Raw genomic sequence first — 16,043 nt, 5'->3', positions numbered from 1 at the left:
GGGCAGTGCATACCGCACCACTCTCGAGGGGCCGCTGGAGGGCCAGGGCTGCCCCGTGGCATCCAGGGACGCCAGCAGAGGAGCCCTCGAAGCTGCCCCAGGGCGTGTTCCTGCTGCTGGGCCTCTGGGGGTACAGGGCCCCCCAGTAAGGCAGTCTGGCCGTAGGGGCTCCCAAGCCGGCCCCCCACAGCCCGACTCTTCGTGCCTGCTCACACCCCCCAGCACCCCACTAGGCCTGGAGCCCGGAGGCCCCAGCTGGCCAGAGCCCGGTGGTCACTCTGGAAAAATAGCTCCTGAAGGACAGAGAAATGGCCCTTGTGGCCCTCCAGCCGCAGTTCTAGAAGGTGAGGTCAGGCCTTGCTCATGTCCGGTCGGCAGGCCTCTGGTGTGGGTCTTACCCATGGCCACTGGGTTTCCAGAACCAACCCCAGGGCTTAGGCCCCAGAGGGTGTGGCCAGGTGGGAAGGTGCACGAGGCCCCGCCCCCGGGCGGGTATGGTCCATGCGCTGCCACTTCCACGCGCTGGCCAGGAGATAGGTGGGAACCAGAGAATTGCCTCTGCACAGGGGGAGGGAGGTGGAGGCACGCCTGGCTGGGAGCATGTGCTCGTGTGCTGCACGTGCCTGAATGTGGCTGAGCCAGGCTGGGCAGGGCACCAGCGCCAAGCAGTCACCCCTGGGAGCCCCGCCTCAGGACTGAGCTTGGAGGAGCCTGCAAGTCCATCATCTGCAGAGGGGCCCACGGCCGGCCACCTTCTCAGGTGCTGCAGACCCAGGGTCACCTGGGCGGCGTGAGTGCCGGCTTGGAGGAGAGTGGGGCTGAGATCGGGGCTGGGCATGGGTGCCACCCTCCAGAGGATGGACACAGTGGCCACCTGGGTGTGCAGGGAGTCAAGGGAGGAGGCTGTGCTGGGGTGTTTGCACAACACCCTAGCCTTGGGAGACCTGCGCAGGACCAGAAGTGCCCTTCCAGACACCTGGGGAGGGGTGCCCCACTGGTGGACGTGACCCCTTCCTCTGGTATCTCATTCTGCACACGGGTTCCCTGGGCTCCTCAGATCTCCATCCTCTGGGGATGCTGACCCCTGGGCTTCATCCCATTCCCCTCCTTACCCCACCCAGGAGATGCAGCTGAGGCAGCGGATGAGCCAACCGTGCCCTCCAGCCGCAGCTCCAGCACTGATGACTTCTGCTACGTGTTCATGGTGGAGCTGGAGCGAGGCCCAGTGGGGCTGGGCATGGGCCTGATTGACGGGATGGTGAGGGCGGGCTTCCCCAATCCCTCCTGCTCCCAGACAAGCCAGGGTCAGGGCTAGGGAGCCCCAGGGCAGCGGAGGCCTGGGGCAGCTGTCCAGGCTCTGGACCCTCAGGACCATCCTGGGGTTCAGAAGGGTACCCTGTGCTGCCCTGCCACCTGCTGGGAAAGGGTGCCAGCCACCCAAGCCCTGAAGCCTCTGCTTCTCTCCAGCACACACCCCTGGGCGCCCCTGGACTCTACATTCAGACTCTGCTTCCGGGCAGCCCCGCGGCATCTGATGGGCGGCTGTCGCTGGGTGACCGCATCCTGGAGGTGAACGGCAGCAGCCTGATGGGCGTTGGCTACATGAGGTAGGACCAGCAATGGGGTCTGCAGGAGGGGCGCCGGGCTCACCAGCCCCCCAGGTCCTCTGTGCATGGGGCTAGGAGCGGGGGAGGGATGGGGATCTGCATGGTGGTGACCTCAGCTCCCCAGCCTCACCTCCTCCTCCTCCTTGGTCCTAGAGCTGTGGATCTCATCCGCCATGGTGGCAAGAAGATGCGGTTTCTGGTTGCCAAGTCTGACACAGAAACTGCCAAGAAGATCCGCTTCCGCACCCCGCCCACCTAGGGAGCTGCGTACCCGCTCGCGCCCATCCTCAGGCGCCCTACCCGCCTGGCACCTGCCACCACCCGCAGCAAGCCCTGTGGCTGGTCTTTGAGTTGTGTGCGTCGAGGACACACCTGTTGATAGTGTATATCCTAGTGTATATTTTATTTATGGCAGATGACACTAAGTTGTGATGTTTCTTACAGAGCTTTATGTTTAAAGACTTTCATGAGAGTTTAGATTGAATAAACTGTTTGATATTGTAGCAGTGGCTGCGTGATGGTGACCCACCCTTCCTGCCCCAGGACCACAGCTAGGACAAAGGGCCAGGGCATGTCCCCAGAGAGGGTCTGAAACCCTTGTCCCTAAGATCAGACCAGCTCAGTACCCTTAGTTCATCCTGGGCTCTGGCTTCTCCCAGCTGGCCTCCACTCACCACAGCCCAGGTTCAACCCAGATGGAGGCCCAGGCTCTCAACCTGTACCCTGCTAGCTGGCTACAATCCCTTCACCTCACCAGCCAGTGGGACACGGTGGCAGGGCCGTGCTGGTGTCCAGGTGATGGCTGACGTGACCACCAATGGGTGGTCAAGCTCTGGGCCAGGTGAGGGGATCCCAGCACAAGCCGCAGAGCCCAGCCCCTATTGCAGTGTCCTGGGGGCCTCACCGCTCTATGCTGCCCCCTGCTGACCAGGAAGGGGAGGTGCAGCAGCCAGACATGGCCCTGCAAGCTACTACTAAAAATGCTGGATAGCTGTGAAGTGGCTGAGCCAGGTACCAGTGGCTCATACCTGTAACTCTAGTTCTAATCCAGCCCAGGCAGAAAAAAAAAAAATCAGTGAAATTCCATCTACAGTTAGCTAGCAAAAAGCTAAGCTGGAGGCATAGCTCAAGTGGTAGAACGCCAGCTGAGAATGAACAAGGATGCATGGCTGGACCCAGAGGAAGATCCTTAGAGCCAGGACCCACATCCAGGGAGGGTGCTGCTCCTATGGGTACCCAGTTGCCAAGTCCTCTCCTCCCCTGCTGCTGCCAGTGTCAGCACCAAGCCTCTCAAAGCAACAGCACCTCTTCTTGCTCAACTCTGAAGGCATGGCCTGTGGGCCTACTACTGCTTTAAGTGCTTGCTCCAGGACATCCCAGTCCATGATCCCACCAGTCCCACGGATAGACTAGGAGAAGGGTGCTGAGGCCTGGACAATGGGGTGGGGCCCTGGCTGGCCAGGAGCTGGTGGGCAGCGCCACCTGGTGGCCATATCTGGCTCTAGCCGGGACTTTGGGGCCTGAGGCTTCTGGAACATAGGACCTGCAGGCTTGGCTGCCCTATGCCCCAGTGCAGAGTCCACACCAACTACACAGGGCCCTGGGGCCAGTGCTGGGCCCAGGCAGCAGCTTCCACACCCCTTGGGTTACCTGGGAGTGTCTATCTTGATGGGTGCTGGGACTCAGCCGGAGCCAGTCCTGCACTGGAGGCCAGGCTGGAAGGCCGCAGGTTCCAGGACTGTGGTTGGGCTCCTGGGACCCGGCCATCTCCTGGGGTGCAGAAGGGGAGACCCATGATGTACTTGGATTTTAAAGGTTTATTTTAGTATGTGTCTAAAACAAGAGACAAAGAAGAGGAAACGGGTCACACAGCTTGAGTCTAGCCCAAAGAAAGCCCAAAGAAAACCCAAAGGTGGCCAAGCCACGCCAAGGCCCAGCTCGGCCCAGCCATGCAGGCAGGAGTGGAGAAAAGGCTCTGAGGCTTCCTGCCTCTCCCAGGCAGCCTCTGCTCCCCTCACAGAACTGACCACTTTGGCCCAGATTTGGCCCTAAGACCTGGTTGGAGACCAGGCTCTTAATCAGCAGCCTGTGTCCCTGGCACCATGCCCTTCACCCAGGCTGGCCGGCCTCCTTCTCCACCAGCCGGCTGACAGTACGTAGGGCCAGGGGCAGGGCCGTGTTGGTGTCACGGTGGTAGCGGGGGTGGCACACATCTGCACTTGGCGTGAACACAAATTGGGCCACACTGGGCATCTTCAGCAGGGTCAGGAGCTCAGTGGCCCGTGTGCGGATGGCCTCTGTGCCCTCCTCCTGGTGCGCAAAGCCGGGGGCTGGGTTCTGGGTCAGCGTCCTCATCTTGGACAAGAACAAAGACACCCTAGGGGCCGGGGTGGGGGGGGGTGTGTCCCAATTAATTAGCTGGGACCCCTAGTGGAGGCCCTGCCTCCCTCCCCTCCCACCCCCCCACCCCCCTGCAGGGCAGCCAGCTCAGAGTACTCGGCCAGCATGGTACTTGGCAGGGCATCCCATGGCATCCCTATGTGGGTACCTGGGGATCAGGTCTTGGCTCCGGGAAGCCAGCTTGGTCAGTGTGGTCATGAGCCCAGTGATGACCTGCGGGGGACACCTGGGCAGGTCAGCTGAGGGGCGGGACTGGGTGACCTCGAACAGCAGGGCCTCCAGGGCTTCAAAGAACTTGTTGATCTGCTCCACTGTGCACCGCCGGTCGCAGGCCACTGACAGGTACTCGCCCACGGCCCACACCTAGGCTCCGGATGGAGGAGGCTCAGCCCAGGCCAGGCCTCCAGGGGAGGGGGCAGGTGAGCCCACCGCGCCCTGGCTTACCACGCAGGTGAGCACGCTCCCATGGCTGCGGATGCTGCTCACGCTTCCCCCGACACCCAGCAGCTCCCTGGCCAGCTCCACCACCAGCGCCGGCTTGTGCTGGCACAGCGCCAGGAGCTGGCCGCTCAGCACCCTGCTGGGAGAGTGGGCGCTGCAGGCCGGCCTGTTCTGCACAGAGCCCAGGCCCACAACTGGAGAGGATCAGGGAGCCCCTCCAGGCAGCTGCTCCCCCACTCCCGGATCAGCAGCTGAGGATCGTCCTCATACCGGGGCACATCGACCCTGGCTCATGTACCTTGAGGTCTTAAAACGCACCCAGAAGGCATGGGGTCCTGGAAAGGGGACTTGAACCAGCCCTGACGGTGGAGTTAGTGCAGAAAGAGGAGAATGCCCTGGAAGGGGGAAGGGTTCAGGCTGGCCTGGGGTAGACCGGCAGGTGAGGCGCACCTGTGCACGCGGGCCTCGAACCCCGCCACCTGATAGACCGAGTCGCTTCTTTCCAGGATCAGCAGCGCTAGCTGGTTGGTCAGGGCGCCATCGGCGAACTGGGGGTGAGGAGAGAGAGGGGCTCTATCCACCTCACCATCCTCCACGCTTAGGGAGGGGGTGGCCAGGCCCAGGGAGGTCTTGTCTCCTGCCTTGGGCCAGGACAGGACATGTGGGAGGGCTATCTGAGTCCCCACTCTGTTTGCGCCCCCTGTGGACGCAGCACTGCAAGGCCATGGCAAAGGAGTTTTCCCAGACTGCCCTGCGCCCGTGCCCAGCAGCTAGACATCAGGTAGGGGCCAGCAGGCAGCACCCCTGCCTGCAGGAATGGGGGTGGGGGTGGGGGTTCTCCAGCCCGTCTCCAGCCAGGGGCAGGTAGACTGGAGGTGGGCTCACCTGGGTCACGGCGGCGAAGAACGCGTGGAGCAGGGTGGGCACCGCCTGGGCGCACTGGACCACGCGGGCACAGCTGGTCATGGGCTGCAGCAGCTGGTGGAGTGGTGTCAGCCTGGGGACATGGCCGGGCCACTGAGTGCCTGCCCACAGGCCCATGCGGGCAGCAGGACAGCGGCTCCTGAGTGCCATCCCACCACATTTACGCCAAGCCCAATTCCTGGGCTTGGGGAGACCACTGCGACCTAGTTAGTTGAGCCTGGGATCCCCTCTCCCGCCTTCCCTTCCCCTTCTCGAGGTGTTAATTCTCAGTCTCCTGGAAAGCAAAGCTGCACTGGTGGCAGGGGCTGGGGGCCGAGGGGCTGGTGAGCAGCCAGGTCCTGTGCCCAGCTCTGAGCCTAGGACATCAGGGTAAGCACAGGGCCACCAGCCCTCCCCGCCCCACTGCACGCGAGCACCTGACCTCTCCACAGAGCCGCTGGCCTTGGTGCGTAGCAGGTGCTGAAAGAGTCCTTGGAACTGGGGGTTCCTGAAGGCTTCTAGGCAGCTGGGGGTCCTGAGGGAGGTGTCCCACAGCGGCCTGTCCGATGGGGTGGCTGAGTTCCTGGGTGGATGGAGGCCCAAGGCCTCATTGGGATGTGGTTCCTGGCCCAGACCAACTGTGGTCAAAGTAACCCTTGACCCAGCTGGGCGCCGGTGGCTCACGCCTGTCATCCTAACTACTCAGGAAGCTGAGATCTGAGGATCACAGTTCAAAGCCAGCCCAAGCAGGAAAATCCGTGAGACTCTTATCTCCAATAAACCACCAGAAAACTGGAAGTGGTGGTGTCGTGGCTCAAGTGGTAGAGCGCTCGCCTTGAGCTGAAGAGGTGAGGAACAGTGCCCAGGCCCAGAGTTCAAGCCTCAGGACCACCACCACCAACAACAAAAAGTAACCCCAGACTCCAGGGCAATGCCACGGTGCTTCCTGGCCTCTCCAGGTTCTCCTCCCCAGGTGGCTCATGGGAGGTGGCCTTGTGGGGTGCAGAGGAGCGGGGAAGGGGGTGTCCTGGTCACCTGAGCTGCAGGTCCAGCGCGGCAGTAAGGCAGGGCAGGTCCAACAGGGCGTGCAGCATCTCCACAGCCAGGCTGGCGTCCACCAGGCCCGGGAGCAGCGCCACGAACTCCGATGTGAGGGGTGCGCTGTGCCACGCCAGGAGCTGCGGGACACACAGAGGCTCTGGCCGCAGCCACAAGGCCAGCCACCCCCAGGCAGGGGCATGGAATCTGCCCCCCCTCTCCACCAGTCCTGCAAGGCAGGGGTGTGGACACGCCCGCTCCTGTTCTGCTTCTGCTTGCTTGCTCTTCTCATTTTTGTTTAATTTGAACTCAGGCCCTCATTGCTTGGTAGGCAGGCCTCAACCACTCAAGCCACAGGCTCATTGTTTTTGACCCTGGACTGCCTCACACCGTGATCCTTCTACCTGTGCCGCCTGAGCAGCTGGGGTACTGAGCGTGGTGCCAGCTAATTGGATGAGAGGAGGGGGGCTCTTTGGCCTAGACTTTTTTTTTTTTTGGTCGGTCGTGGGGTCTGAACTCTGGGTCTGGGCGCTGTCCCTCAGCTCTTCAGCTCAAGGCTAGTGCTCTACCACTTGAGCCACAGCGCCACTTCCCACTTTTTCTGCTTATGAGGTGCTGAGGAATCGAACGTAGGACCTCATGCATGCAAAGCAAACACTACTGAGCCACCTTCCCTGGCCTAGACTTGTTTCTAACCGTTCCATCTCAACCCTCCTTCTACTGTTTTAGTTTTTCTTCTGCAGCCATGTTTATACTGGAGATCAAATCAATCATTTTCTACTACAGATGCCCACTGAAGTGCCAGTTTAAATAAAAAGTTATAGCATTTAAGGGCTGAATGTGCCAGGCACGGAGACCTCATGGCTAAGCCAGGTGTGGTGGCATCCATCTGTAATCTCAGCACTTGGGAAGCTGTGGCAGGGAGATCACTGAGTAGAAGCCAACCTGGGTGAAGTTGGTAAGATCCTATCCCAAAAGCAAAAAAGCCAGGAGGTAGAGATCAGGAGGATCGCAGTTTGAGGTCAGCCTGGGCCAAAACTCAGGACTCTTATCTCCACATCAAGCCAGGTGTGGCCATTCTGTCTGTAATATCAGCTAAGTTGAAGAAGCCTAAGTTGAAGATCAAAGACCAAGGATATCCCAGAGCAAAAATTCAAAACTCTACCTGAAAAATAAAGCAAAAAGGGCTGGGGGGGGGATAACTCAACTGCAGAGCGCCTCCTAGGAATCGTGAGGCACTGAGTTCAAATCCCTGTACCGCAGATGACCCACCTGTCCACGCAAACGTTATAAAGACAAGATAACAAAGCCAGGGATGGTGCCATGAGTGGTAGCATACCCCTAGCCTCCACTCCCCACCCTGTGCCTCGCCGTTCTTGCTGAGACTAACTAGAGGGCAGAGCACTGGGCCCTGGCATCCACCCTCCTTCCCTCCCCCCCTCCCACCCCCCCAGTACCTTGAAGAGATTAGGGAAGCTGGACTTGAGAAGGCCGAGGAGCGGGGAGGGGAACAGGCCCAGGTTGTCCACACAGAACCGGACCATGTCGAAGGCCAGCACGGGGCTGTGGAAGTGCTCCGCAGGCAGCCGGGTGAAGAGGCGCTGGTACACCGCATCTGCGCCCACGACAGCCGCCTCCCCTGGAAAGTGCAACCTCATCAGGGCAAAGTGGCTGCAGCTGTGCCTGCAATGCATCACAGGGGCGCTTTCCACCTGCTGGCACGTCAGCGCGGTCTAGGGCTGTCTGTGCTTCCTTCCAGGACACATCCCACATGGCTGTCCCCAGCCATCCTTCAAGGCCACGCAGGGCTTCACAGCCCACCCACAACTCCGCAGAGATGTCCAAGCATGACACTTTCATTCTGCTATTCAAAAATGTAACTGTGACACCATTGAGTGCCAAGAGGGCCTGGAATAAACCTCGCTTCCCGAGTGAGGCTTAAGAGCCTCCGCAGGAGGGCCTTCTGACACCAGCCTCCCCGCCCTGGCCTCCCCACCTCAGGCCTCACCGTGGTTCAGGAAGAACTGGGCGAGCGCTAGCAGGGCCCGCTCACTGCCCTCGTCCGTGCCCAGCTGTGCGTGTAGGGCCTTCAGGCAGGACAGGGCGCGGTAGAGGAAGGACGGCTCCTGCCGGCACAGCACGTCCACAACCAGCACGGCCTCCACCACACACTGAGGGGGCACCAGGCTGTGTCACAGGGGCTGGCTCTGCACCCCCCCCCAACTGTCTCATCCCCCCACCATCCCATCCTGTCCCACTGGCCACTTACAGCTTTCTGCAGGTCAGAGTCCCCCTTCCTCAGTGCTCCTGGGAGGGAGGAAGCAGGAGAGAGAATGGGAGAGGGAGGGTAGAGGATGGGGGGGGGAGAGGGAGGGAGGGAAGAGGGAGGTCAGCCTCAACACTGCCCTGAGAGAAGACGTCCTCGTCCTGCATTCGGGGACAGTGATTGCCCACCAGAGCCAGGGAGCGCGCAGGGGTGGGGCCCGGCCTCTGGGCAGCACCCCACAAGACGGGCCCTGGCCCCGGGGACTCACGCCGATTGCTCTGCTCCAGGAGGCGCTGGCAGTACTCGAAGGCCACCTCCCGCAGCCGCTCCCTCGGGGGCAGCAGACGGCTGGCTGTTGAGGCCGCGGACAGCACCGACAGGGTGGAGCCCTCCAGCTCCGATTTGTCATCTGTGGGGAAACAGGGCTCAGGGGATGGCAGGTGTAGATGGGCAGCACGGGATCCTGGGATTATAGACATGCAGCACCACACTTGGCTATTAGCTGACATTTCTCATGGTAAGTCTACACTGTCTGAAACACTTGATTTTTCTGTTTGCTTTTTGTTGGTCTCAGGGCCTGGGCTCTGTCCTTGAGCTCTTTTGCTCAAGGTGAGCGCCCTGCCACTTAAGCTGCAGCACCACTTCTGGTTTTCTGGTAGTTAATTGGAGATCAGAGTTTCACAGACTTTCCTGCCTATAAACCAAGGACTTACAGACAAGGTGGAATTTGGTTGACACTGTCCCCAGAATCTCCCAAGCCTTGCCACCTCTGTAGAGGGACCCTGGGTGTGTGAGGGCATCCCAGGGCAGCTGGGTGGCGACTGACCCGTGCCACGCTCTCTGTAGTCTGCAGCACGTCTGGGGCATCTGGGCCCGGCAACCCTTCCCCACCCTCACCGGATCTTTGCCTTCCTTGGGGCACACCTGTGCCAGGGCTCCCCGGGTCCACAGGCCCGCTGTGCAGCAGCCAGGCCCGCAGCAGGGAGAAGGCCTGCACGTTGAGCCACTGGTCCTCCGTGAAGTGTTGGCCCGTGGACAGCACTGTGAAGAAGTCTGAGGCCACTGCCCCGTCCACCTCAGTGATGGGGCCCGGCTGCGGGAGGAAGGACAGGGGGAAAGCTGCAGGGGATGGGGTCCACGCCACTGCCCCATCCTAAGAGAGCACAGGATGTGACAGCACTACGCCTCAACATGCAGGAACACCACACTGTCCCCAGGGTCCGTGTCACGCGGCCTCTACAGGGCTGGCCCTGACCACACAGACCGCAGATGGAGGAGAACGATGGGACTAGAGGCTGCTTGGGGGCAGGGTGCTCCCTGACATCTTCAGGCCTCACCTGCCGGGCCCGGGGTGTGGAGAAGAAGCCCCCCGAGTGTGGAGGCCCCTGCTGGACACTGGCGTAGCGGAGCCAGTCCACCAGCCTCTTGCTGAGCAGGTCAGTGTGGTCTGTGGGAGTGGGGTTCAGGGAGGAGCAGGGTGAGGTACTGCAGATCCACGGTCCCCCCTGAGCTTGCTCATGCACAAGCCGGGCCATGCAGAAGCCCCACTCTCCCACCTCCCCTGGCAACGTGGCAGGGGCACGCACCACTCTGGAGGGTGTCTGGGGCAAGGCCCACAACCTTGGACACGATGGGGAGGAGAGGTCTGGGGCTGGACCCGTCCAGCTGCCGGCTTTCGAGGACAGTGCAGATGCGCTGCCCCACACTTCTGACCTCCTGTCTCCTGTCACCCTGCAAACCAAACAAAGCAAGCGCTAAGCAACAACTCACCCACACACAGGAGTGGGTCTCCTTCTCCAGAAGAGGGGAATATCCAGAGACAACCCATGGCAGAGACAAACAACCCCCACAGGGGACAAGGCTGGGCCACATGGTCAAGGGGCTCCAATGTCATCTGCCTCACAGTGGGCACAGCACATCAGTTACTGGGGCCTGGCAGACAGGTGGCGTAGAAGTTCTGGGCATCCAGGGGTCAGTGGCTCTTGACTATAATCCAAGCTACTCAGGAGGGCTGAGATAGAAAGATTTATGGTTTGAAGCCAGCCCAGGCAGGAAAGTGTGTGAGACTCTTCTCTCCAATGAACCAGCATAAAGCCACCAGATGTGTAGCTGTGGGTCAAGTGGCAGAGTGCCACCTTCAGCAAAAAGGTCAAGTGAAAGCACAAAGCCCTGAGTTCCAGGCACTCAAGCAATCAGTCAGTCAAGCTATCCATGCAACTGCTAGGCAGGAAGGTGGGGCAGACTCCTGCCTCCTCCTGGCTAAGTCTCTTTCCAGTACCTGCTTGACTCGGGATGGTCCAGGATGGGAACTCTGAGGAGAGGGAGGTGACTGCCTCCAGGGGGATCAGGCACCTCGGTGACTCAGGTACTGGGTGGAAACTTGGCCAAGAGGGAGGAGTCTGCCCCGCCTTCCCAGGACCCCGCCCAGGGGTGCACTTCACAGGCAGCTGCAGTGCACCTGGCACCTAAGATGGGAAGAAGCAAAACCTCTCCCATGGGGACTGCAGGGCTGGCCCCAGCAAAGCAAGGGCTGACAGTGCCAAATCCCCAAAGCCCCTCTGAAAAGCCTCCCAGCCTGGATGTGGCCCAATTCCTCCAGTGAGGGGGGGTACAGGAGACCGCACCCCAAGGCTATCCACTCAGTCTAGGCCAAGGGGACCATAGAGGATGGACCCAGGCTTTTCCACAAGGAAGCTGCTGGAAAAAGAAAAGCCAGTACTTGAAGATAAGCATAGCTGCTGGGTGCAGTGGTACACACCTGTAATCCCAGCCCTCAGAAGGCTGAGGCAGGGGGATCAAAAGTTCTAGGCCAGCCTGGGCTACACAGCAATGTCCTGTCTCAAAAATAAATAAATAAATAAATAGAATAAACAGCCAAGCACTGGTGGCTCACGCCTGTAATCCTAGCTACTCAGGAGGCTGAGATCTGAGGATCACCGTTCAAAGCCAGTCTGAGCAGGGAAGTCCATGAGACTCTTATCTCCAATAAACCACCAGAAAACTGAAAGTGGCGCTGTGGCTCAAGTGGTAGAGCGCTCACCTTGAGCTGAAGAGTTCAGGGACAGCGCCCAGGCCCAGATGACAAAAAAAAAAAAAAAGGAAAGAAAGAAAGAAAAATGGAGTTCCAGCAGGTGGAGATGTGCTATTTTGGGGGGTTGCTCCCTGTGATTCGGGAGTCAGGTCACAGAAACAGCTTGCTTCTGCCTGCCACTGTCACAGCCCGGGTCACTAGTCAGCCACATGAGTGCCTTACATGACTGTCACATGTACCCCAGTGGGTGCCTTCATCACTTAAGACAAGGGCCCCCTTGCCCTTCTGGGACACATGAGGGAGGGATCAGCTTCTAGAAGGGAAGCTTCTGGACGCACCTTCCCAGTCACCCATGTCCTCTCCCTTGCAGAGCCACCTCCTGTGCCCAGCACTCCCAGCAGCATGGCATTTGCTCTGGAAACATCCGGAAAGGGGACTGCTGCTCCAATGCCACGGTCCCGTGTGCCCAGGAATGTCACCTGGGCAGCCCAGACCTTGAGGCCTGACTTAGCTTTCAACAGTGCCTGGGGTGGCTTCCCAGGCAGGCAGGAGTGGGCTCTTTTTAGCGACAGTGGTAACAACTGGTGACAGAATGGGAAACATTCAGGGACACTCCAAGATGGATGGCCCTGGCTGCCCTTCCAAGAGGCCCCAGGACCATCAGCAGACAAGATGGTCACCCCAAGTGATGAAAATGTGTTACCTGGGCCAGAAGCACGGAGGCCACGAGGCTCAACTGCTGGGTGTTCTGGGCATGCTCACAGGAAAGGGTCAGGCTGTCTGAAGGGGACATCTCCCTCAGGATGGCGGCACAGAGGACCTGGAGCTGCTCAGGGCAGGAGGGCTGGCAGAGGGTGGTCTGCAGCAGGTCCACGCATGACTTCTCTAGCCTGAAAATGAGACCCCCCAGCAACCCACGAGTGACACGTCATGTCACAGCAAGCTCAGGAGAGCTGGCCTGAGTGTGTCTAGAGATGAAGTGTTTCTTTTCTTTTCTTTTTAATTTTTTTTTTGGGTCTGGTCGTGGGGCCTGAACTCTGGGCCTGGGCGCTGTCCCTCAGCTCTTCAGCTCAAGGCTAGCGCTCTACCACTTGAGCCACAGCGCCACTTCCGGCTTTTTTCTTTTTGCTTATGTGGTGCTGAGGAATCAAACCTAGAGCCTCAGGCATGCAAGGCAAGCGCTCTACCACTAAGCCACCTTCCCAGCCCTCTTTTTTTTTTTTTTTTTTTAAGGTGACGTGCAGAGGGGTTACAGTTATGTAAGTCAGATAAAGAATACATTTCTGCTGGACACCAGTGACTCATGCCTGTAATCCTAGCTACTCAGGAGGCTGAGATCTGGGGATTGCAGTTCAAAGCCAGCCTGGGCAGGAAAGCCCATGAGACTCATATCTCCAGTTGATCACCAGAAAACAGGAAGTGGAGCTGTGGCTCAAGTGGTAGAATGCTTGCCTTGAGCTGAAGAGCTGAGGGACAGTGCCCAGGCCCAGAGTTTAAGCCCCATGACCGACCAAAAAGTATTTTTTTCTTTTGTTTTAAAATTACTTATTATTGTATTTATGTGGTACCAAGGAATCAAATCCAGGGCGTCATGCATGCTAAGCATGTACTCTATCACTAGGCCACTCATTGCCATGAACAGTGTTTCTGAAAACTTTTCACACTGAGACACCAAGCTGAGACACCAAAGCATCAACCTGTAGTCAGTCTCCCCAGTCGTGTTGGGTGTAGATTTGGGGTCTGCTGGTGTACTCACCTTCGGGGGTACTTGGTGGCAGAGACAATGAGGAAAAGCCTCTGCAAGGCATCCACAGTGGCAGGCCCGGGGGCCTCCTGCAGCAGCTTACTGACTCCAGTGCAGAATCTACCCAGCTCCTCATCCTGGATTTCCCTGAGCAAGAAAAAGCGTCAGGAGGTGTCACCCACCCAGGAACCCTGGGTAGGTGCTGAGTGACAAGGATCTGCTAGCCATGTTCCTAACTAGTGGAGAAAGCTAAGAGTATGGTTTCTCAATCCTGGGAGACTTAGGGTGACTATGAGGGGCCTCTAACACAGTCCCCCTCTCTAGACCGGGACCTTTTCCTCCCATGTTTTGGTGGTGTGTGTGGGCGCACGCGTGTGAGCGTGCCACTTCTGGGGCTAGAACTCAGGGCTTGGGCACTGTCCCTGAGCTTTGTTAAGCTCAAGGCTGCACCACTTGAGCCACAGCTCCACTTCTGGCTCTTTTCGGAGGTCAATTGGAGATCAGAGTCTCAGAGATTTTCCTGCCCTGACTGGCTTTGAACTACGGTTCTCAAGATCTCAGCCTCCTGAGTAGCTAGCATTACAGGCGTGAGCCACCAGCGTCGGCCTTCAGGCCTGTTTACATTTTAAACTACTCCCAGTGGTTTGGGGTTCTGCAGGCTATCGACTACTAGTGCCAGCCTGGGGCCTGGAGATGGGGGGGGGGGGGGTGCTACTTCTCGGCCGAGCATCACAGCCCGACGCTGGGCTCCGCAGCTCGGGGGCAGCTCGGCCTGCCTAGCCACTGTCGAACGACCCAGGCCGCTCCAAGCCTTTGGCCGCTCCCCGCGGCGGGTCCTGCCCGCCTCCGCTCGCCCCTTCTGGAACTCCCTGCCGGCGGCGGCCCCGGCGCGGCACAGAGCAGCTCCCGTCCTCGCCCGCCCGCGGCTGCGCGCACCTGGCCTGCTGGAGCAGATTCTCCGCGGCGGCCGTGAACATCCCCGCCTTTCCAGGACTTCCGGGTCGTGTCACGTGGCGCATCACGTGACTGAGTCGCGCCTCCGCACGCCAGCGAAGGGCTCGCCTTGAGCACGTCACGGGGAGGGGCAGACCTGTCTCTGGTTGCTGGGGTGGTGTCACGTGTGACACACCACCCAATCCGGGCGAACGGTAGCGCGAGTGGCACGGTTTCCGGTGCCGCCTCACGTGAGTGACCGGCAGCTAGCTTCCCAGCCAATGGACTTCGGGGAAGAGCCTATGGGGGCGGGCCTGGAAGCGCCCCACCCGGTGTCCTCGTGGGCCACGAAACCTGTGTGTTCCGGAGCTGTAGCCTTCTTTGGCACTCACTCCTCGACCTCGGAACATCTCGCGTTGGACTCCGGGGGGCGGGGCCTCCGGAGGCGACTCGGTCCTTAAAGAGCAAGGCCTTGTCCCGGTGCTGGCTCGTTTGTGCTCGTGTCTGGAGAAATGGCGCGAGCTGCGCGGCCCGCGGAGCAGGCCTCCCTCCTGCGGGGCCCCGCGGGGCGCGGCCGCCGCCGCCGCCGCACTCAGCAGCTTATTTTTTTAGGCTCCCGGTATATTTAGCACCGGCCTTGGACTGTACTGCGTTGAAAACCTTCCCTCCATTCCTGTGCCCTCTCCCCCCCCCAAGAGAATAAACCAAGCCAAATGAAAATGAAGTGAAAGCTTTATTCGCCCCCTCCCCTCCCATGACGGGGCGTCACTGTGTTCTCGAAGGTGAGGCCTGGGCCGGCCTCGGGGCGCGGCGGTGTCCCGGCCGGGGTCAGGCCCGGCGGGGTGGAGGCTGCGCCGATGGCGGATGGCGCTGGAGGGGATTCAGTCACCAATCTATCAAGGCTACTTTTGCTGCCCCTGTGAAGTAGCCAAGTTTCCCCACTTTGTACCTATCGTCGTGGTCGGAGCTAGACTCTGCCACAGTCAACTTTACATCACCATGGGCTCCAAGAAAGACCAGAGTCCCTGATGACCACCTTGTGTGGAAGGAGACTGCCTCTCAAACAAGTAACGTTTAACAATTGTTCCGATAATACTTTCTCAAACTCCTCCAAGGTCAAAGACTGAGTCAACCAGGCCACCCCCTGTGATTTGGGACGGTTTTAACTATGCATACCTTCCTCACCCCGGCCTCAACTCCCTGTACCCTGAGGACACGGAAGTTCTGAAGGGCTGTCTTCCCACGGTTGCCATGGAATAAATCTCCTTTCTCTGCCTTTGATCCTGTTTCTTGATTTGGCATGTGGGAATGAGTAGCCAGACCTAATTTGAATCTCTTGGGACTTGGAAGCCTGAGGTCTAAAAACCTGGTTTCGGTGGGGCTTGTAAGGCCCTGATGATTTGACATCTGGATGGTGGAGCAGGAGGAAGAGTGGGAGTAGAGGGCAGCAGCAGACTGGATGAGCACTGGCTGCTGCTCCCCATGTGGTATTAGGGCAGAAAAGGAGCAAGCAGAAACTGCGCCTCACCCAGGCTGGGCAATGTTTAGGTTCCTGGAGCAGCACAGGGCACAGATATGGGTGTTCTTTAGACCCAGGGTTAGGCTTTTGAGAAGACAACACTGAGAAGATGCTGGGGGGTGAAGGGGGGGATGGAAAGGGACAGGAGAAATCCATACAAG

At 59.4% G+C, this 16,043-nt stretch overlaps 2 protein-coding genes across 4 annotated transcripts in view; one reads left to right on the top strand and one right to left on the bottom strand.

Moving 5' to 3' along the window:
* The window catches only part of Radil (Rap associating with DIL domain), a 44,814-nt gene extending 42,711 nt beyond the window's left edge, over window positions 1-2,103 (top strand). For both annotated transcript variants that reach the window (XM_070033463.1, XM_070033462.1), the window contains exons 12-15: window positions 2-344; window positions 1,122-1,258; window positions 1,468-1,607; window positions 1,761-2,103. In XM_070033463.1, the coding sequence (XP_069889564.1) occupies window positions 2-344; window positions 1,122-1,258; window positions 1,468-1,607; window positions 1,761-1,866 (726 nt within the window). In that variant the 3' untranslated portion in view covers window positions 1,867-2,103. The remainder of the gene's footprint in view (window position 1; window positions 345-1,121; window positions 1,259-1,467; window positions 1,608-1,760) is intronic.
* A 1,306-nt stretch (window positions 2,104-3,409) lies between these two features.
* Ap5z1 (adaptor related protein complex 5 subunit zeta 1) lies at window positions 3,410-14,434 on the bottom strand. Of its 2 annotated transcripts, XM_070033459.1 has the most exons (18): window positions 14,367-14,434; window positions 13,443-13,577; window positions 12,390-12,576; window positions 12,025-12,267; window positions 10,242-10,386; window positions 9,993-10,102; window positions 9,580-9,748; window positions 8,924-9,064; window positions 8,659-8,696; window positions 8,398-8,560; window positions 7,847-8,028; window positions 6,387-6,529; window positions 5,794-5,934; window positions 5,334-5,445; window positions 4,899-4,996; window positions 4,452-4,584; window positions 4,156-4,370; window positions 3,410-3,984 (listed from the first exon to the last, which is right to left on the bottom strand). In XM_070033459.1, exons 1-18 carry the CDS (start codon window positions 14,405-14,407, stop codon window positions 3,717-3,719), a joined length of 2,664 nt encoding a protein of 887 aa, XP_069889560.1. In that variant the 5' UTR covers window positions 14,408-14,434; the 3' UTR covers window positions 3,410-3,716. The 2 variants fall into 2 exon arrangements, with proteins under 2 accessions (XP_069889560.1, XP_069889561.1); XM_070033460.1 differs by lacking the exon at window positions 12,025-12,267.
* Between the last annotated feature and the right edge of the window lie 1,609 nt (window positions 14,435-16,043).

The sequence above is a fragment of the Dipodomys merriami genome, unplaced genomic scaffold, assembly GCF_024711535.1.
Source record: "Dipodomys merriami isolate MVZ:Mamm:240054 unplaced genomic scaffold, mDipMer1.0.p SCAF_22, whole genome shotgun sequence".
NCBI lineage: Eukaryota > Metazoa > Chordata > Mammalia > Rodentia > Heteromyidae > Dipodomys > Dipodomys merriami.
This window is presented reverse-complemented; position numbering and strand designations above follow the sequence as displayed.

Excerpts from the sequence above, each read along its gene's own strand:
- Ap5z1 (XM_070033459.1), bottom strand. The coding sequence starts at position 14,407 with ATGTTCACGGCCGCCGCGGAGAATCTGCTCCAGCAGGCCAG. Across the intron at positions 9,065-9,579 it reads CCCGGGGAGCCCTGGCACAG|ATGACAAATCGGAGCTGGAG; the intron begins GTGTGCCCCAAG and ends GTTTCCCCACAG. Across the intron at positions 8,029-8,397 it reads CCAGTTCTTCCTGAACCACG|GGGAGGCGGCTGTCGTGGGC; the intron begins GTGAGGCCTGAG and ends TGCACTTTCCAG.